Source organism: Protopterus annectens, chromosome 12.part0 (assembly GCF_019279795.1).
Source record: "Protopterus annectens isolate FY-2018-M chromosome 12.part0, PAN1.0, whole genome shotgun sequence".
Taxonomy (NCBI): domain Eukaryota; kingdom Metazoa; phylum Chordata; order Ceratodontiformes; family Protopteridae; genus Protopterus; species Protopterus annectens.
The window spans coordinates 90,606,813-90,628,681 of NC_056746.1; the positions used below are offsets into that span (position 1 = coordinate 90,606,813).

At 40.6% G+C, this 21,869-nt stretch overlaps 1 protein-coding gene across 2 annotated transcripts in view; it reads left to right on the plus strand.

Moving 5' to 3' along the window:
* The window catches only part of CARD11 (caspase recruitment domain family member 11), a 2,459,919-nt gene that overhangs the window by 2,196,642 nt on the left and 241,408 nt on the right, over nucleotides 1-21,869 (plus strand). For both annotated transcript variants that reach the window (XM_044089102.1, XM_044089103.1), the window contains one exon: nucleotides 13,853-13,948. In XM_044089102.1, the coding sequence (XP_043945037.1) occupies nucleotides 13,853-13,948 (96 nt within the window). The remainder of the gene's footprint in view (nucleotides 1-13,852; nucleotides 13,949-21,869) is intronic.

Consider the following 21,869-nt stretch of genomic DNA (forward strand, 5'->3'; position numbering starts at 1 on the left):
TGATGGTTATTTGGACATACAGAAGCACTAGTGCTTCATGCTGCTTTACCAGCCTTAATGTGAGTCTCAACTTGATGTAGATTAAGACACCTCAACCCCCCCTTGTGCTCAATAGCTGGTCTAAATGTGTGGAAGGTGTTATTGCCCTGCACAGTTGGAGCTCTCTTCGCTATTTTAAAACTACATCTCAATCACTACACAGACATCACTGTCCTCCAAGGTGAGAAGGGCTTGTAGGGAGTGGAGTTTCTTGTTCAGATGTTAAGCCTTCATCAGTAATACCTTCATATTTTCCTTTGCTTGTTTCATTATGTTGGTATTTTTTTCAGGTTGGCATTGCCTAAAAAAGGCACTATAGGGATTGGACAGTGTCTTTGCCAGTAATCAAAACCACAGAGGGGACAGATGCAAGCCATCCCTGATGAAGCAACATTGTCTGTGAATCATATCCTGTCAGGCTGACAAATATTGCAGCCCCTTTGAATGACATCAAAAAGAAAACCAATTACTGAAGTCAGTTAATTATTGCTGATATCACAGCATCATCTTTGTAGAAGTTAGAATGTTGCTCAGTTGTAGGCTCATACCTGCCTTGGACACAGTCTGAGAGCTCCATCATGTCTCTCTTTATATAATGCAGGGGGATATGCAGGTAGCCTAGGGAGGTGCAGTGGTTTGCAATGTTGCCTCACAGCAAGAAGTTCTCTGGTTTGATTCTCGACTGCTGTACCTTCTGTGCAAAGTCTGCATGTCCTCCCTGCATTTGTGTGGGTTTTCTCTGGGTGCTCCGGTTTCCTCCCACATTACAAAGACAAGCATCCGGAGTGTTTCTCTCCAGGCCTCCACTGAAAATTGTCTCATTCTAAGTCGGACTTGGATTAAATAAGTAAATAAATAGGTATACCTGAAGTCACTGACACCAGCTGGAACTATGACAGTATTATACTGGTAGTTGTTGTTCATGGGGCTGCATGCATGCATGAACTGATAGCTACTGGCATTGGACAGACAACTAAACATCACTCTTTCCTGCTTAGCCTGGTAACAGACGCATCTGTAGGTCCTACAGTGGAGTGACCCTTAACAAGAATATTTGGTAGCATCGATGCCTGCCTTATGGGATCAGCATCTGTGACTTTGGGACTCCTTGTGAAATGTGAGTAAGTAAGCTTAATATGCTGAGTGTGCTTTGATCCTGTGTTGTGTTTTGGAGGTCACTGAGGTTTAGGCAAGTTAATCTTTAGAACCTCCACGTATGATAGATTGTGTATATTGTTATGGCCATGGAGAGAGACTATAACGTAATTTTAAGTGTAGATAACTGTCCACAACAGATAAAACTACTAAGCTCATAAGGGGAAACACTTCGCAACTGAATATTGGGGTCATAGAAGGACTTTATTGTGAGATACAGTGATGTCCTTCTCACCAGTCTGAATAAGGAGAAGGTAACAGTTAGTGTTCTGTTAGGAACCATTATTCACCAGATCACACAACCACTCAAGTCACTTACCCCTAAGTACCAGTATGACTCAGTCATAGTACATGTGGGTGTAAATGACCTTAAAAGTTCCTCCCTGAATTATATGAAAATACACGACTGTACTCTCAGAATGTGTGTTGCAGGAGGGTATGAGACTAGTGTTGAGTAGCATTCTACCTTCCCAAGAGCGATGCCACAAAACTAATAGAAAATGATTGATTTTAACAATTTGCTTAGCTACAACTGTCGTTCCAATGAGGTCCAGTACTTGTTGGCCTTCGAGGCCTTGGTTGGTAGGTCACGCTTCTTTGCTAGAGATGACCTTCATCTGTCACCACCTTTATAATGCCTTTTTTAGGTATTGCCAAACAGACAAACCTTCCAGTATAACAAAAGCTACTCAGGACAAGCTAAAGGTATTACCTGTCAATGCTAGGAGACTCAACAAGAAAATGCACTGTCTGGAAGCTCTCCTCACCCTGGAGAATGCTGATCTCAGTGTAGTTCAAACATGGTTCAAAGCCACAGAAAGCACACTGGCAGTGCATGGCTGCAATGTCTTTATATGTTCCAACCACCCACTGAATATGAAAGAGCAAAAAGAGGAGGTGTATCTACCTACAGAAAGGGTGAGAACACCTCAAGGTTAGTCAAACAACATGACATGCTTCAGCTACTCCATGTCCAACTACCCATGGAAAAAATCCATTACCGTATTCTTGCTAGCTACTGGTCCCTCTCACCATGATCCAGGAAATCCACACGTCACACCTGAAGTTAATGGAGCCAGTCATCATCCAGCCCAGTACCATACTCATGTGTGATTTTAACTACCTCTCCATTAATTGGGAGGCATACCGCTAACATTCTAGGCCCAAAGATTTCTTTACTATGTAAATTCAAATGCTTGGAGCAGTTACACTGCCCTCTCACTAGGGGAACAAATATCCTACATCTGGAACTCAGAAATATGTGAGAGTGTTGCACCCCCCCCCCCCCAGTCTGATATTCTTACAGATAAGATCAGATCACAAAGTGGTCTCCCTTGAAATAAAAGTAAAATCAGTTCCCCCACCTACCCCCAAAACTTTAAGAACTTCTTTAAGGTAAATCACCCCCATTAAGGGATGGCATGGCTAGTTTCCAAGCTACCCCAAATCCAGAAAACATAGAAATCTATGCAAAGGCATGCACAAAAGCCCTGTACAGCCATATAAACAACTGCAGAGAAACATCAATACCAGACTGAAATAAGCTCAGGTAAAACCACAAAAACAAGCCACCCTGGTTGACCCCTGGAATTAATAGGTTAAAAAACAAAAGAAATATGTCAAGAAGTAAGAGGGAATGTGCACAACAGAACAAAAGGTTCTTCATTAGTTTAGACAAGTTAATTAGGAAACTAGTCGAGTCTCTGAAAAGGTAAAAATAGCCTCCAAAGCTAAGGATAATCATAAGGCACTTTTCAGTTATATCCATAATCTTAAGGCAACACTTACAGTGTGCAGACGTAGTTGCAGATGGCATCACCTGTACTCAGCCAGAAGATATAGCAATTCTGCTGGCAGAAAAATTAAGCTCAAATTTCACCTTCCCGTAACCCCCAGTTCGTCCCCAAGAAACACCCTACACCACCCTACTGCCAATTATCACTGAAGAACAGGTTACCACTGCACTCTCTAAAGCTAAAAACATGCCTGCAATGGGACCTGAAAATATAACAGGTTGCCTATTAAACAGCTTAAATCAGGACTTATCAGGGTCATTAGGTATCTATCTAACCACAGCCTCCTGACTGGCTTTGTCCCAATAGAGTGTAGGATAGCAACCATCATCCATTTGCATTAAGGGGACCCCACCTACTGACCTGGGAAATTACAGACCCATAAGTCTGACTAGTCCTGTATGCAAGACCACAGAAAGAATAATCATGAAGGTGATACATAATGACATAGAAAACCTCCAAACACTGGACCCAACCCAATTCAGCTTTGTCAAGGGCAGGTCATGCCTACTGAATTTGGTGGACTTCTTTGAGAAAGTCACTAAGGCCTTGGATGAGGGTAAAACCGTAATACCACCTACCTGGACCTGGACAAGCAATTTAACACAATTCCGCACTCAGGTATTATAAACTCTCAAAACTGGGCATAAATCCCTATGTCACCAGATGGATAACCTGTTGGTTCACAGATGGGACACGTGGTTTAAGTGGGGGAATCCAGATTCAGCAAGAGGCCAGTTATTAGTGGTATGCCACAGGGCTCAGTGCTGGGACCACTCCTGTTTGGTTTATACTTCTCTGAAGTTAAGGCTGATGTGGAAGGCTTCTGGATGACAAAGTTTGCTGACAATTGCAAGCTGGAGGCAATTACTGAATTCCCCAGTGATGTAGATATCCTTCATGAGGTTCTAATTCAGACAAATGATCAGTGCTAGAACCATGGTCTAAAACTAAATATAAAAAAATGTATTATCATACCCTTTGGGAAATCAAATACCCATGCAAATTACAATATCAATAGCACACCCCTAAAATAGACTCAGAGGTGAGACATCTAGGTACACAGATAGATAGTAGCTTGAACTTTGACCACCGTGTGTCCACAGTGGTAAGGAAGTCCTTGTATGTGGCACAACTTACAAGTAAAGGTATGTTATCCAGATCCACGGAAATTATAGTCCCTCTGTACTTGGTCCTCATTAGCCCAATAATCAAGTACAATGCGTCATTTGGCATGTACTTGACTAGGCACTTACAGCTGCTGTGGCAAACTCAGAGGTTTCTCACAAAAAAAAAATACAGCATGTAAACAACACATCCTATGTGGACAGACTAAAAGCCCTATCCCTTTACTCTCTCTCCGACCAACTATTAAGGAGTGGCCTATACCTGACCAACAAAGCACTCACAAATTCAGCCTTGCTGGAGCTGCTACACATCTGCAAGTCAAACAGCATGAGGATCACCTTAAGTAATGGATCTAAATTTAGTCAGCGACTCAAATAAAACATGCTGGAGAGACAGGTATGTGTCTTGGAGATGACACCTTCATTGGTACAGGTTTCCTATTCACATTATGCAGAGTCATTCCCTGGCCCTCTTCAAATGCAGTTTGGATCAATGGATGTTGAGTCAAAAATTCACACCCAGGGTAGTGCCTGTGTCCCTTATGGGCAGGGGCAATCTGTAAGATACCCAATGCATAGACACAAATCTATGCCATTCCCATGCTTCTAGGGGCCATAGTTTGGGTAAAATCAGGATATAGTGGCTATGCTTGTAAGGGATCTTAAGCCATTAGCCTAGTAATCTCCTATGAACCTATAACTGATTCTGGGGCAGGGGTAATTATAACTGCTTGGAGTCATGACTGAGGGTAATTTTGACTGTGGAGATTTGGGGCACTTTTGAACAGAAGAGTGGGACAAGGTAGAGATGTCTGATGTCTCAATTATTAAGGCGTTATTCAAAGGGGCGAAAAAAAGTGATGAGAGTGAGAAGGTAAAACAAAGGGAAGTTGTTTTTTGATGTATTTGTGGATAACTGCAGTCTGATCTTAGCCTTTGTAAAAGAGAGCATGGGATCAATAGTAAAGTTATTTAGGTATTTTGGAAAGTAACTGAGTCAATACTTGGTGTTAAGAACATGGTACTAAGCCATTTCTATGGCTCTGAGGGGATAAAGCGCTGAGCAGTTCCAAGATGACCCATGCAGTTAGTAACTTGTATGGTGGAAGAGATGGCATATGGGAGATGGGAGCAGAAGAGGCTGTGACTGGTCTGTTAGGGATGACCATGAAGCCTGTATGTTCCTATCAGGTATGTAGCATTTAACTCCTCCCCACAGCAAGGTATGTAGGACCACATATACATCCTTTGATGCATCCCCTAGGTGGACATCACAGCAACACACAGGAGCTAATGGCCTTAAAGTAGAATGTCCAAGTTAAATACCAAGAATGCGAGTATCACACCAGGGGCTTCCCTCACACCCGCAAATGAAATGAAGAGGACAATGCAGTGCCACTTTGAGGCATAAACTAGCCATGTAGGGTGATCAAAGAGATTCTTGGTGGAAAAAGTGGGGGTCAGGAACCTCTGTGGTCTCTCCAGCTGCTGCATGTGCTTGGCAAGGTACATGCTAAAGGAGCCATTGTACTCGATAATGAGTCTGATAAAGGATGTTATGCCCTCCTTACTCCTCGATGAAATACCCTTATTTATGAGTTGGGCCATATAGAATGCACTTCTGTACAACGGAGGCAATGTGGTGGTTAAAAGTCAGGTTGCTATCAACCTGGGTGCCCAAATCCCTCACGACTGATTGTGTGCTTAGTACATTGTTATTAATGTGATAATTAGTGGGGATGCTGTTTCCCCCAAAGGGGATAATGATGCATTTCTTGGCATTCAGTTTGACGCCATGCCTCTGGCACCAGTCATTGGTTTGGGTAAGGCCCTCTGGGAAGATGTTCACATCACTAGGGGAATTTAAGACAGTGCCCAGCTTGCAGTCACCTGCAAACTTGGTCAGCCACAGACCACTGGTTTTAGTGTGCACCTCAGAAAAGTATATCCCAAGCAGTAGAGGTCCCAAGACTGATCCTTAGGGTACACTGCTCGTTATGGGTATACTACTAGAGGTGACTTCCCCTATTTTGACTGAGTGGGTTCTATCAGTGAGCCATTTAGCTACCCATCTGGTAACATATGGGTCGATGCCTAGCTGTGAGGTTTTATCAATTATGTCCAAGTGGGGGAATAGTGTTGAAGGCTTTGGCTAGGTCAGTGTAGGCAGTGTGCACCATCTTCCCCTTGTCCATGGCTTTGCTGACTGATTTGCCTGGGTCAGTGGATGCTCCTCCTTTGTATAGAGGGATGACAGTGGCTGCCCTCCATTCAGCTGGGACAAAGCCGGTGCTCAGGCTTTGTTTGAATATAGTGCCTAATGGAAAAACTCATACCTGAGTTCATGTAGGATACAGCCAGGGATGTTATCGGGTCCCATGGAGACTATATTTTTTTGCCTTTGAGAGGGCATTAAAGTCCTGCTCCCCTGGTGATGAGGGGAGGGGGAGGTGCTGGGGGTGTCCTGGTTTACTGATGAGGGGACAAGGGGGTGAAGTTTTCACTGAACTTGTCTGCCAGCAGGTTGGCTATATCTATGTACCTTCAGATTGTTTTAGGTGAAGAAGGCTAACAGATATCTGAGGCTGAGTGTTCCAAAGGGCTAAAAGATACTGCAGAACTGAATTGCAAAGGGGTAGCAGTCTTAGTGATGAAAAGGGTGCCTGTTTAAATTTCAAGAGCTGTAATAACAGTCCATTGAAGAGCAAAGCTAAAGTGTGAAACGAGAAAATATGTATACTAAGTCCTTGGTTGTTGTATGTTCTAGTATTCTCTCATCTGCAAGGTACAGTTGTATCATAAGTTTATTATCCTGTTTTTTGTGTTCTGAATTATAGTTTATCCCTGGGAGTTGCACTTTTAAGTCTTGTGCTTCTGATCTGGAGTCAGTGAAATTACTGAGTAGTTTGAAGCTTGTGACATTGAGAATAACCCAAAAATTGTAGTGATCAGAGATGTCATTTGAAAAGTTATTTACGTGCTTTATTTATTTACCTTCAGTTGGTTGGCTACACATACATTGACATCCTGAAGATAAACCACGTATGTAGAAAACGGAAACTTTGACTACCTACAATACATGCGCTGAGGAAGAACCTCAGTGCATGCAACTTTACAACATTGTTTTTTTGCAGGGGGGCAACACCCCCGCTAATTGTATATAATAACTCTGAGATTATACAGTCCTCAGAGAAAGGGTATATTCCCCTACCCGGGGATTGTCGATCTCACAAACTTGTCAACTATCTGTATAATCAACCGAATGCAGTCAATTAAGCAGATGCTGACCAACCCAATGGAACCCCCTTTATTATATTTCTTTTGACTAGATGTTGGGCTGTAATAACTAGGAACATGCTGATGCTCTGAGGGAACAGAGAGCATGTTGAATGCCATGATTTACTGAGTAAGCGTACAAAAATAACACTGAACATGGAAGGTGAGAGAATAAGAAGAGCATAGATGGAGACAAAGTTGGGAAAGAGAAGGAAAGCTGGAGAGAATCAAGTTGTTGAAAGGACTTATTAGTTTAGAAGGCCTAGACAATGGTGGAGGGTAATACAGGAAAGCAGAGCATTGAATGAGACTTTGATAGCAGTGGGACAAGTCTGGCCTTGGTTGCTTGCTCTTTATAGGAGTATAACATTCAACTTCCCCTTCATATTTCCCATCCTCATCATCCTTTATCTGTCTAACCTCTTTTGAGTGCACTTCTGTGTACATTCTTCTCCTGTACACATTCTGGTAATCCGTTTCATTGGTCCACCACCTTATCTCTGAAAGAATGCTTTCACAGATCCAGGGATTACTTGTCCCTTTTTTATTTTTGGGCTTCCTCTCATTTGACTATTAGCTGCTCCCAGCTCCTTACCTCATCAATTGGGTGTATGGAATCCACTTTTTCTCCCCTCGATTTACTATGACCACTTGGGGCAGCATCACCCTCATGTCAGTGTCATGTTTTCCCTTATGCCCTAACCCCTCATCCTGCACATGCTTGTATTGCCCAAAGGGTTGGCATGCAATAGGAGCTGTGGAGTGTTGCCATGCCTCTTTCTGTTACTAGGCAATACACAGTCTTTCTTTTAGACACTCTTCACACATCCCCAGCTTCCAACAGGGACCAATCATGGCAGTGTACCAGAGCATATGTCAACACCCCATCCCCCTTATAGGTTCATAGGTTGGTACTGAGCTATCTGCCCGAAGGCATATATTAGCCCAGCCACGTTGTGCGGTATTCACCGCCCCTTTAGTAGTTCCCTAGACCCTTGTACTAGCAGCTAGTACCCTTGGCCCCTATCTAGTAGTGCTGTTGGTGTGATCCCCGGTGTGAACTTTCTGTTACCCATCCACTCATCAAGGTTCCTCTTGAAGAGTGATAGTGAGGGGCTCTGTCTTATGTAGATCGGGACCCTGTTCCATAGTAAGGGAAGTCTCTGCGAAGGGAATCTCTCCCTCCAGCATGTTCTATTCATTGTTGTGTTGAGGTTTATATCCCTAGAGCGTGTAGCTCGAGTAGATTTGGTTTTGCTAAGATGGAGCATGTTCAACAATTCTGGGTTGGACATGGCTCCGTACGTTAGGCAGAGAAAGCAAACTGACTTAAACGACCCCCGGCCAGCTCCGCCAGGAGTTAAATCACTAATTTGGAGGAATTTACACATTTCCATAAGAAAAAGCAAATAATTGATATACTTTTCTGAACGTGTTAGAAGTTAAAAATGAATGTATAGAAGTGGAGTAAAATTTAATACAAACAAAAATTGTGAGCTAGGAGTGAAACTGTATTGTGTGTTTGACATTAGTTCAACCTTATTGGGGATAACATTTGTGAAATGCTAAGATCACATAATTGTCGGACTGTTATTAAATGCAAAGTAGGGTAAATTGTGGAAAAGTATAAAACAAGAAAAGATTTGTAAGTGCAGATGATAGACACTCATATATGAAATTTGTAGAAATGAAAACTAGTTGCAACTTCAGCAAATAAAAAGAAATGGCAAGGAGAAATAACAGAATAATATGGATTTGCAAACGGGTGTTTGTAAACAGCTGTAAGATAAATACGGAAGAGGTACAAAAATGAATATCAATATCAAGACTTTTTGACATTTACTGTTAAACGCACTTCCAATTAAGCGTATGAGAAAAGACAGTGCATTCTGTATGCATTGAAGATACAACAGGGCTTGTTTCCTTATTTTGGAAAAGAATAACATGTTTGGCAAATAGTATTGCAAAACTATATTGGGGAAATATACATCTGAGATTAATATGAACACATTATATGAAAAGTATGGTAGAAGAGATGTAAGGATCAGTGATTGGATAAATAATGTTATCTCTTTCAATTTGGAAAGGAAAGACAGAATACATTTTGTTTAATAAAAAAATGAGATATTAATTATTAAAGAATGTGGCTGTGGCAAAAGGAAATGGGGTAAAAATAAACAAATATGTAATGTATTTTTGTAAATAAAGTACAAATGACAACTAAGTAAATGTGAATATATTAGTCACTATGTACATACAAAATATGTAAATAATCTGTATTTATACAAATAAAGCACCTCTACTGTTTCGGATAAGAGCTGTGGGATATTTTTACATCTACCTGAGTCATCACAAACTCAGTCTGATGGGACATCAGTTTAATGCCTCATCTGAAGGATAGGACATTCAGAAGCATGGCCTCCCCTTATTCTGAATTGAGGTATCTGTACCCGAATATAAGTATATGGTATAGGAATAGAACCTGCATTCATCTGATCTTCCAGCATCAAAGGCAAGTATGCTATCTGCTGAGCCACTGATTCTTAAATATACCTAAAAAAGGTGTGCAGGGTAATATAGGCCCTGTAGGGCTGGGAAGGGGGTTTGCCTAACAAAACTGTGGCCTTCACATTATTACAGGATCTGTGCTTCAGAAATTGTAAAGGTTTGTGCTTTTTTGTGTTATTTTTAATGGAATCTTACTGTTTGTCAGGAGCTAGTTGATTGATACTCACAATGTTGTCAATGAAAAGTTACTAGAGTAGCTGAGTGTTGCATTTTTATCACATTCTAATTCTTCTCTGACTCTGTACAATGTTGGAGTTAGCACGAGTGTGTGTGCATTTCAGGGATATAAGTGCTTGACCCCTCCAAATGGATGATTTTATGTTGGCCTGTCATTGCTTTGAATATCAACCTCCCAAGATTTTAAATACTTTGGAGTTGTTTGTTTATTTATTGATTGATTGATTGATTGCATGACTCACCCAAAGCTCAGGCAGCACTCTTAACTTTATGTTATCGTAGAATCATAGGAGGTTACTAGGCTAATGGCCCTTTGGCCCTTACAAGCCTAATCAAGCTCTTACCCTTTTTTGCATGATCAGCACCTATTGTCCCTGTCCAAGAGGGACACAGGTGGAACCCCAGGGATGAATTTACAGTCACCCATGCAATCATCCACATTGCGTTTGAAGATGGCCAAAGAGGTGCTCTGTTTGACATGAAGTGGGAGTCTGTTCCAAAGGTGCGGTAAGGTCTGGGATACAAATCTGTCCCTCCTGCAGGTTTTATTAATGTCACATACCAGGTTAAGGTCCTTAGAGTGAGTAACCCATGTACCATTTGACTTATGGATATGCATCATTTCCAATAAAGCAGGGTCAAGAGATTGCCTTGTATGCAAGGCAGATATCACCTCTGAGCAGTCTGTATGAAACAGAATAAAGTGACAGTGATTTTAGACAATCCCCATAGGACAGATGCTGAAGACATTGAATTTTCCTTGTGAGGAACCATTGTGCTTTCTTCAATTGCTGCAGGTGCTTGGAAGGTACGTACCATATGGGATGTTGTACTCAGTCATTGTCCTGATGAGGGAAGAGTACATGGAGGTTATAACTTTTTTTTTTCAGGAGGCAATGCCCTTAATTATGAGATGATCAATATAGAATGCCTTTCTTACCACTGTGGAGACATAGTGGTCAAAGTTAAAGTTGCTGTCAACCTGTGTGCCCAGGTCTGTCACCACTGAGTGCGTACTTAAGGTGTTGCTATTGATGTGGTGGTTAGCAGGAACATCTCTTTTACAGAATGGAATGATAATACCTTTTTTGCATTGAGTTTAAAGCCATGACTGATGTGCTAGTTAGTAGGAACATCTCTGACCAAAAGGAATAATACATTTTTTGCATTGAGTTTAAGGCCATGACTTTGGCACCAATCATTTGTTTGTGTAAGACCCTTTTGTAGGATGTTGACATAATTTGGAGATTCTATGACTGCTCCCAGTTTGCAGTCCTCAGCAAACTTTGTCAGCCACAGACGTTTAGTTTTTACTTGTACTTTGGAGAAATAGATTCCAAACAGTAGAGGTCCCAGGACTGACCCCTGTGGAACACCACTGGTTACAGGTCTGCTGTTGGAGATGAATTTCCCCTATTTTGACTATATGATTTCTATCAGTGAGCCAGTTAGCAACCCATCTAATGATACAAGGGTTGATGCCTAGATGGGTGAGATTGTCAATGATGCCTGAGTGGGGAATAGTGTCAAACTCCTTGGCTAAGTCCAGGTAGGCTGTTTGCACAGATTTTCCTTTGTCCAGGATCTTGGTGAGTGTCTCAAAGAAGTCCACCAGGTTTAACAGGCATGATCTCCCTTTGACAAACCCAGTCTGAGTAGGGTCAAGTGTTTGGAGGTTACCTATGTCTTTGTTGATAAGGTCCATGACGATTCGCTCCATGGCCTTGCAGTTAAGGCTAGTCAGGCTAATAGGTCTGTAGTTCCTAGGGTCAGTGGAAACACCACCTTTGTGCAAGGGAATAACAGTGGCTGTTTTCCATTCAGCTCATACGAAGCTGGTGCTTAGAATATGATTGAAAAGAGTACCCACTGATGCTTCTAATTCATGTTGGAGCCCATGTAGGAGGCAGCCTATACTGTTTCTTGTATAGGTTCATAGGTTGAAACTAGGCTATCTGCCCTAGAACATTTATAAGCCTAGCCAGAGTGTGTTTGGCTTTCGCCACCCTTTTAGATTAGTTGACTGTGCCTCTGTATAGTAGGTCACAGAAGATAGCCCTTTTAAGGTTAGTTTACTGTGCCTCTGTCTAGTAGGGACACAGAGGAGATCCCAGGGGTAAACCTACGATCTCCCATCCACTCATCAAGATTTCTCTTGAAGAGGGTAATTGAGGTGCTCTGCCTAACATGGATTGGGATTTTGTTCCAGAGTGAGGGGAGCCTCTGGGATATGAATCTGTCCCTCCAGCATGTCCTGTTTATTTCTGTGCTGAGGTTTAAGTCCCTGGAGCGTGCAGCTCTAAGGGATTTGGATTTCCTAAGGTGGAGCATGTCCATTAATTCTGGGTTGGACATGGCTTTATACGTCAGGCACAGATCGCCTCTGAGTAGGCGGTAAGCAACTGAGTAGAGCTGGAGTTTCTTTAGCCTAACTGCATAGGGCATCTGTTTAAGTCCCTTGATCCTCTTGGTGAGGTACTTTTGGGGTCTTTCCAGTTGCTGCAGGTGTCAGGTAAGTTACATCCCAAATGGGGCATTGTATTCAATTATGGGCCTGATGAGTGATGAGTAGAGGGGCACAATGACCTCTCTTGATCTAGATGTGAACCCTTTCGTGATAAGGTGGGCTATATAGAAGGTCTTTCTAACCACTTTGGTTTGTTTGTGTATAAAAGTTTTAAATGGAATGAAAGTAACTGCAGACTTTAACAGCCATTCTTTTGAATGCAAACAGCTTTTGCCTCCATGTGTAGTTTCATGGGCCGTCTTACAGCAGCTATCTGATAGCCCATGTTTCATTTTATGGTCAGTCATATTTTGTGATTTTACACAAAAATGTTAAACATACTAACAGATTTGCGTATCCTAGTATTTTATGCATTATTTATTTATGCTGTTATTCTTTAGAATTGGACAGAAAAGCTTACAATAGCAGATTTATAGATACAGTCTGATATTACTTGCCACAAGTCAATTTGGCTGACTTTTTGACAGTTTGCAGGCTTACTATCTGCATAAAAAAAAGTATGGACACACAGATGAATTCTGATCACCAGAGGAGTATACAGGTTACAGAATAACCAAGCAGATAGTAACCACGCACCTTTCTTTCTTTGTATGGAAATAAAACATGCATGCAGCTTTCACTAAGGGGGAAGAAAAACAAATCAAAGCTGGATGTATTACTTTACACAAGACCTTTGATTCCTTACAGAGAAGTAGACAAGGTGTGACCCATCGTATGTTTATGATGATTGCACCTCATCGCTAGCCTGACTAGTGATTATGAATCCCTTCTCACGATGGTAGAGGTAAATCAAAAACTCTGACATGGAGTACTTACATAAAGGAATATTACTGATTGTCGTTGGGAGGGAGATGGGACAAAGATTCAGAATTGCACATCATTTCACTTTAGCTGGATAGCGGTAAATGCACTGTAACATACAGAGTAAAAGGGAAAAACACTTGGTTGAAAAACACAAAAGTAAAGGTTAGCTTTAAAAAATATTGCCAAAGAAATCTGGTGCCAACGTAATACTAAATTATTCTTTGCAAAAGAAAATAGACATGAAATAAACTCTCTTTGCAGAAATAGTCCCCTGTCTTCCATCATTCTTGTAGTTTTCACTATGTTTCAGGTTATGACTAACACTGAGAAAAAATTTTTTTATCATTATTATGGTGGAAGCAAACTGATGAATATATTTTTTTCAGAACACACTACAGCCTGAAGAGACCTCACCTATCTCTGATCAGAAGTCAAGCCCTCGACTCTCTAAAGCAAGCCTCTTCTTTGGACAGATACTTCAGGTAAAATTCTGAATAAATCTTTGCACAACTTTTCAGAATAGCTGAAGGCAGATTCAGCTTGAGTACTTTCTGACAAAACATATTGCTAAGAATATTGTGAAACCATTTTTCAGTCAGGGGTCAGCATTCTCTATATATCCAGGGAACCAATGGATTCACCCTGGGCATATGATGCACACCTCTTGGTGGTGGCTGATTTCTATCTGTGTTTTTAATGAATCAGACTTTTCCATTGTCCCTGTAATGGTAGACATCAGAACTGTAGACTTACTCTTCAGAATATGCTTTGTGCGAGAAAATGGCTTTTGTTTTCTATTGTGCAATTTATTAAACATTGTTCTTTGGTATAAAAACTGACATATATGAGAGTGAATCTGATTATGGGATCCATCGAAAGCGAGTCTGACAAATCTAAACACAAGATTTAATGACGAAATTGCAGGCAGGTCATCAAGTGTAGACAGCAGAAGTGTCTGACTAATATTACAGTGTGGAAAGAGATGTAAATAACTACCAGACCACTCTGTGAGTGGTGGTTCATAATCTCTGATGGGGAAGGCCATGTAGTGTAAGAACAGGGATTGCGGGGAGAAAATGAAAGGTAGATGATAACATAAAAAGAGTTGTGCTGCGTTTGGGATTTATAACATAGACTAGTTCATAGATGGTATAAGACCCTGGATAGGTCAAAGAGAGAAGGACTAAAGGAGAACAGTGAGCGTGGAAGATTTGGTAATAAAGAGTCTGATAATCTGAATATATGATGAGATTGTGGGACGTCTTTAGGGCTGATAATCTGAATATATGATGAGATTGTGGGAGGTCTTTAGTCTATGGTGCAGAATAGTAGATCTAGCATAGTATTAAGAGAGGGTAGAAATTTTTTTTTGGGGGGGGTGGAGATGCAGATTTAGGCAGAAGGGATAGGAAGATGAGGTCAGTGTTATGTCCAAATGAGTGACAACAGTATTAGCTACTGGCTAGAGTGTGGATGGAAGGGCACTGAGACGTTATGAGGCTTTATAGTTACAATGCAGTGTCATGAGTAGGTTGTCTAAAAAGTAAAGTAAAACTGCTCTGGATGAAGTAAGAATTGACAGAAAACATGCCTATTTCGATTCAGTGGACATGTTCAAAGTTATGTTTAATGGTAGAGTGTGTAATGTGTAAGAAGAGAGGATAAAAACATGAAATGGTGAGCATATCTACACCAAGGCTACGGAGAGAAAGAGTGAAGGGTACTATATGAAATTCTGTAGTGGGTTTATCTTATCTGCCACATAGGATTAAAGAAAGTGGGGAAGGAGGGAATTAACTCCACTTAAGCTTAAGAAGAGTAGAATATAGTTAAAAATGGGTGGCAAGACTGTCACTAGGAGAAGAATGGCAGAATGATAGCCTATTACTATCATTTTCATTATTATCAGTGTCATTGTCATTATCAGTGTCGTCATCGTCATCATCTTCGTCATTATCAATGTTATCGTCATTCAGTGTCATCATCTTTGTCATCATCAGTGTCACCATTATTAGTGTCATCATTATCATTATCAGTGTTATCATTATAAGTGTCATCATCATCATTATCAGTGTCATCATCATTATCAGTGTCATTATTAGTGTCATCATCATCATTATTATCAGTGTCATTATCAGTGTCGTCATTATCAGTGTCATCATCATCAGTGTCATCGTCATCATTATCAGTGTCATCATCATGTCATCATTATCAGTCACCATCATCAGTCATCGTCATCATTATCAGTGTCATCATCATTATCAGTGTCATCGTCATCATTATCAGTGTCATTATTAGTGTCATCATCATCATTATTATCAGTGTCATTATCAGTGTCGTCATTATCAGTGTCATCATCAGTGTCATTGTCATCATTATCAGTGTCAGTGTCATCGTCATCAGTGTCATCATTATCAGTGTCACCATCATCAGTCGTCATCATTATCAGTGTCATCATTATTAGTGTCATCATCATCAGTGTCACCATCATTATCAGTGTCATCATCGTCATTATCAGTGTCATCATCTGTCAGTGTCATCATTATTAGTATCATCAGTGTCATCGTCAGTGTCATTATCAGTGTTATCATCATCATTATCAATGTCATCATCATTATAAGTGTCATCATCATTATCAGTGTCATCATCATTATCAGTGTCATCATTATTAGTGTCATCATTATCAGTGTCATCATTGTCATTATCAGTGTCATCATTATCAGTATCATCATCATCAGTGTCATCATCATCATTATCGGTGTCATCATCATCAGTGTCATCATTATCAGTGTCACCATCATCAGTGTCATCATTATCAGTGTCATCATCATTATCAGTGTCATTGTCATTATCAGTGTCATCAGTATTAGTGTCATCATCATTATCAGTGTCATTATCAGTGTCATCATCATTATCAGTGTCATCATCGTCATTATCAGTGTCATCATTATTAGTGTCATCACCATCATTATCAGTGTCATCATTATTAGTGTCATCATCATCATTATCAGTGGGCTTTTTCCCTATTTTTTTTCTACATGGGGTCAGGGTGTCGTATCGGCTGTCACCATTTATCTTAATTTAGTGCAACTCTCTTACCTTCTTCAACACCCATGTCTGACTGACACAGGTCTTCTGTCACACAAGCCATCCATTTATTTGCTGGATGTCCTCATTTCCTCTTGCCTTCTTCCTTTCTGTCCCAAAGTTTCTTCACCAGATTGTCTTCTGCTGTTCTGCACATGTGTCCCAACCACCATAATCTGTTCACTTTGACCTTCTCTGCAATTGGAGCAACTTTGGCTTCTGCTCTGATGTCCTCATTTCTTCGTCTGTCCCACAATGTGCATCTCACCACCCTTTTCAGGCACTTCATTTCCATCACCTCTAACTTCCTCAAGTGCTCTGCCTTTACTGCACAGGTTTCTGTACCATACAGTAGTACTGGTCACACCACTGCTTTGTATACCTTACTTTTCAGCTTCTTCTGTCATATGCAACCCCTGGCACTCTGCGCCAGTTGGCTGCAGCCCCTTGGTTTCTAGCTTTGACCTTCTCATTCAGCTTTCCCTTCTCCTTAACCGCCCCTCCCAGATACTTGAAGCTGTTAACCTGTTCCACTATTTTCCCTTCTATTTCAGTTTTTAGCTTCTTCTGATTTCCGCCATTTGCTTCCATTATCATTGTTTTATCTGTACTCAGTTTCATCCCATATGTTTTCAGTTTTGCATTCCATTCTCCTGTCCTTTGCTGAAGTTCTTGCTCAGAGTCTGCCTGTAATGCCACATCGTCTGCATACAGCAACTTTGTTGATCTGTCCCCTGTGACCAGTTTGCTTATGTAGTCCATCATCAGCATGGACAGCAATGTCCATCATCAGCATGGACAGCAATGGGCTCACAGCTGAAACCTGGTGTACACCCACTCCTACTGGGAACCCCTCTGTGAGACCAAACACTATTAGTACTTGAGTGACAAGAGTAAAAACAAAATTTAAATTCCTCTTCATAATAGAACCATTGAAGTCACTTCTCAGAGCAAATTATTAGGGATGATAGTGGATGAAGATCTTAAGTTCGACCTGAATATAAAAAAATTGTATAAGAAAAACTCATCAAAATACTAGGGATGCTTTATAGAGCCAAAAACCTTCTCATCGATGCAACTAAAACTATACTTGCCACTACATACTTTTTGCCCTCTACATTATAGTGCTCCCATCCTTACTAACATTCAGGCATCACAAAAATCCAAACTTGGACAATGCTGTAACAAAGCTATTAAATTTGAAGAAAACACCCTTTTCAGATCCCACCACTGTATAGCTCTGAAATGCCTAAATTGGTTAGAACTGCCACATCAACAAACATATACACAGCTTCTTGCCACCTATAAAAATATCCATCACCCATCTGCCCATCCAGCGCCAAATAACATTCTACACAACTATGTTTCCAGTTGGTCATTACGATCCAATGACCAAAAATTCCTGAATGTCCACAAATCTGCTGGACATTGTCTATATTCATGCCATGTTGCTAAGACCTGGAACTGCTTACCTTTATCCATCAAGTCAATACCCTCCCTCCCATCCTTCAAAACCACTCTGAAAGACTTTCTAGCCATACAGTGGGCCTGTTATTCCTCAACACAAGGATAAACTACATGCATAAATGTGGACAAATACCTATTAATACCTTACATCTCCTTACTCTCCCTTCTTCACTCACTTCCTTACTCCTGTCAGTTTTTCGCTTCTGGCTTTCCCTCTAAATATACCATAAGCCTGCTTTTCTCCCACTTCATATTGCAGTTCATGTTTGTATTATACTAATTTGACTTTAATTTTTCTATAAACTGGCTAAAATGTCTCTAAATATAAAATCATTGTGATATAGCTTGCATCTGTTCTTGACCAGTGTTTTCATCTTATGTCTAATTTGGTATAATAATTTAAAATGTAGTTGTTCTTTCATATTACTTTTGAAGATTGTAAAATTGTTGTTCTTAAAGTGTTTTGGAATACGTTCAACCTTTTTCCCCTGAACTCTGCTGCTGAAAATGGGCTTCTACCCAGACTAACTTTCCTGGTAATCAAATGTCAGTCAATAAATAAATAAATACTTGCCTATAATCTGCCACATAGGCTACAAATTGAATGATGTATTGCTCATCTGCCACCTAAGCTAGGAAAATGAAGGTGGAGTAAAAAGAAAAATAAAGGTGGGGGGGTATTGCCTATTTATCACCTAGGCTGGGTAATAGAGGGTGTATTGAAATGTAGACTGAAAGGCTTAAAGAGAGTGAGAAGAAAAAGAAAGATAGAAAGGGAGGGGGGGGGTCATGGAAGTAATTGCCTATCTTCCCCTAAGCTGTATAAGGGTTCATAGGTTGATAGCTAAATACTAGGGTAACTGTCCTGAAAGTTCATTTTAAGCTTTGCCATGTTATGCTATTAAGTGTTCAAATTCCCCTCACCATAACTTTTGTTCCTATACTCCACACGTGTGAGTGAGTGAATGTTTCTGGGATCATACTACTGAGTATTGAAAGGTGACCCTCCTGCAGGATAGGGCATTTAGGTGTCGCCTCAGTCCATTAACTGCACAGGGGGCAGCCCAGGAGAACATTTCTTTATTCCTGTCCATTGATCTAAGTTGCTTTGTTTTACATGGAAGTATCTGAACCTCCAGACTATTCTGTTTATGCTGCAGAAGAGGCTGAGGTCTGTGGATCAGGTATTTCTGATTTACTTGAGTTGCAGATATGTAGTCGGCCAATTAGTACTGGGTTAAAGGATGCCTTATAAGCCAGGCACAGACCACATCTTAATAGGCTATAAGTGGCTGAGTATTGCATTAGGACTTTCAGGAGGTCAGTGAATGCCATGTAATTTAGTCCCTGTATTCTCTTTGTGAGGATCCTCTGTAGGTGCTCTTGTCATTGCATATGTCTAGACAGCTACATATCAAAGAGGGCATTATAGTCAAGAATGGGACTGATGAGGGCTGAGTCCAGTAAGACAATGACATCTCTAGACCAAGATGCTACTCATTTGCTTATAAGAAGAGCAATCTAGAAGGACTTCCTCACAACAGTAGACACATGTTGGCTGAATGTTAGGTCACTGTTTACGTATATTCTCAAATCTCTAACTGCTAGATTGATTCTTAGGGGTGTACTGTCAGTGCGTTAGTTTCCTTGAGCATGCAGTAATGAACCTTTTGGCATTTAGCTTTAGTCCATGACTTCTGGCACCAGTTATTTGTTTGGGACTAGCCCTCCTGGAGGATTGCTGAGTCTTTTGGGGATTTATTGACTGCTCCCAACTTGCAGTCATCCACAGATTTTTGTCAATCAAAGACCCTTGACTTTTGTTTTGAATTCTAAGAAGCAGATGTCAAGCAAGAGTTGTCACAGCACCAAACCCTGTGTGACTCCACTAGTGACTGGTCTTTTTGTGGAGACAGCTTCTCCTATCTTGACTTCTTGTGTTCTGTCTGTAAGCTACTTGGCAATCCACTGGGTAATGTAGCAGTTTATTTCTAATTTGGGAAGTTTTTCAACAATGCCTGAGTAGTGTGTTGAGTCAAAAACTTTCTCCAGGTCTGGGTAAGAGGTGTGTACTGTCTTACCTTCATCTATTGCTTTGGAGACTTTTTGAAAAAATACAGTAGGTTAAGTAAGCATAATGTACTTTTGACAAAACCAAACTAGGATGAGTCCAGTGTTAGGAGGTTTCTTATGTTCTTATTAATTAATTTCTGATAAGCCTTTCCATGGTTTTACACATGAGGCTGGTCAGGCATGTGGGTTGGTAGTCGTCCCTAGTGTAGGCAGAGGTTGAACAGTGTCATGGATAAGTCATGCTTCATGCTATTCAGAATATAGCCAGGGATATTGTCAGCACCCACAGATGCAGTATTTTTGGCATTTGAGAGAGCTTCCAGGTCTTGGTCGTGTGTGCTAGATGGTGAAGTATTGGTTTCTGATATTTCTTGTGAGATATTCGAGGGTCATAGAGGGTGAAGTTGGAGCTAAATATATTGGCCAGTAGAGTCAGTATAGGTAGTATAATTCACAATCAGCTCAGCAAACTGCTGCATAGCACGTTTGAGATTATGGACATAACTTAAAAGGGCCTTATGGTGGTCTTTGGCCTGGGTCACTATTATTGGCTCAAATTTGGCCTGGGTGGTTTTAGAGACTTCTGAGTTGCTTATTTAATTTAATTATGATCTGTCTATCATGCTAGGTCTTGTACTACTTATTTTCGGTCACAATTTTCTTTATTTTATTATAAAGCTTTTTAATAAAGTGGTTTTACCATGGAAGTTTGTTTTTAGGGTTCACCCTGCATTTGCTTCTACAAGGTACAGTTGCACCTTTACAGTTGTTCACATGCTGGTATAAATTAGCAGTGTATTTTTCTGCATAATCAGTAAAGTTTTCTAGGTTTGGATGACATCTGAAACTTGTTAAGGCATCACATAGAAGTAATAAGTTTGTCTTGGAGAAATTTCTAAAAGCTCCAGAGACAATGGAGATCTTGGGTTTCAGTTTTACTTTAAAAGAGACTGCTTTATGGTTGTACCTGATAAGTGAAGATGTTACAGAAGGGATGAAGCATAATTTCTTCTTATTTGGGAGGACAGTTTCAAGGATGTAGTTTACACCTAGTGAGTACTCTGAATAGCTGGTCCAGAGCATTTGTGTTAACAAGGGCAAGGTGCTTGCACACTAGTGGTGTTATGTTTCACAGTTGTAGCTCTGCAGTTGTAATGATCCAGGAGGGTGGTATTTGGTTTAATGATAAGTGACTCCAGTTCATATACATAAATACTATGGCATTCTGGGATCATACAGGGAATTCTGTAACTAGTCTGCTAGCTAAAATACAGTACAGGACTTTGCTGGTGGTGAACTGGACATGAATAAATGCTTGGGTATCGTGTTGCTTTGTCATCTTTGATGCGAGTCTCTTCTGTATGAAGACTGAGACCCCTCCCACCTTTTTTCCCTACCTGGATAGTAGCTGGTTTAAATGCATGGAAGGAATCATAGTGTTGCACAGCTGAAGTCCTGTCCACCAATTTAAGCCACATCTCAGTCACTATACTTATAACTACAAAGTCATAAAATACCATGATTTGCAGGCAGAAGTGAGGGTAATGTGGAAGAAGGATACCCAGACAGTTCCAATAGTAGTAGCAGTAACGGGTCTTATAAAAAATAATTTACAGTCATATTTAGATAGGTTACTGACACATGTAACTCTGTATAAACTGCAGAAGGAGTCAGTTCTTGTTACATTGCAGGTGCTGTGAAGAGCACTTTCGGCTAACATCAAAATTTGAAACAATAATAAATTCAAGAACTTTAATCAAACTTTGACTTAGGAAT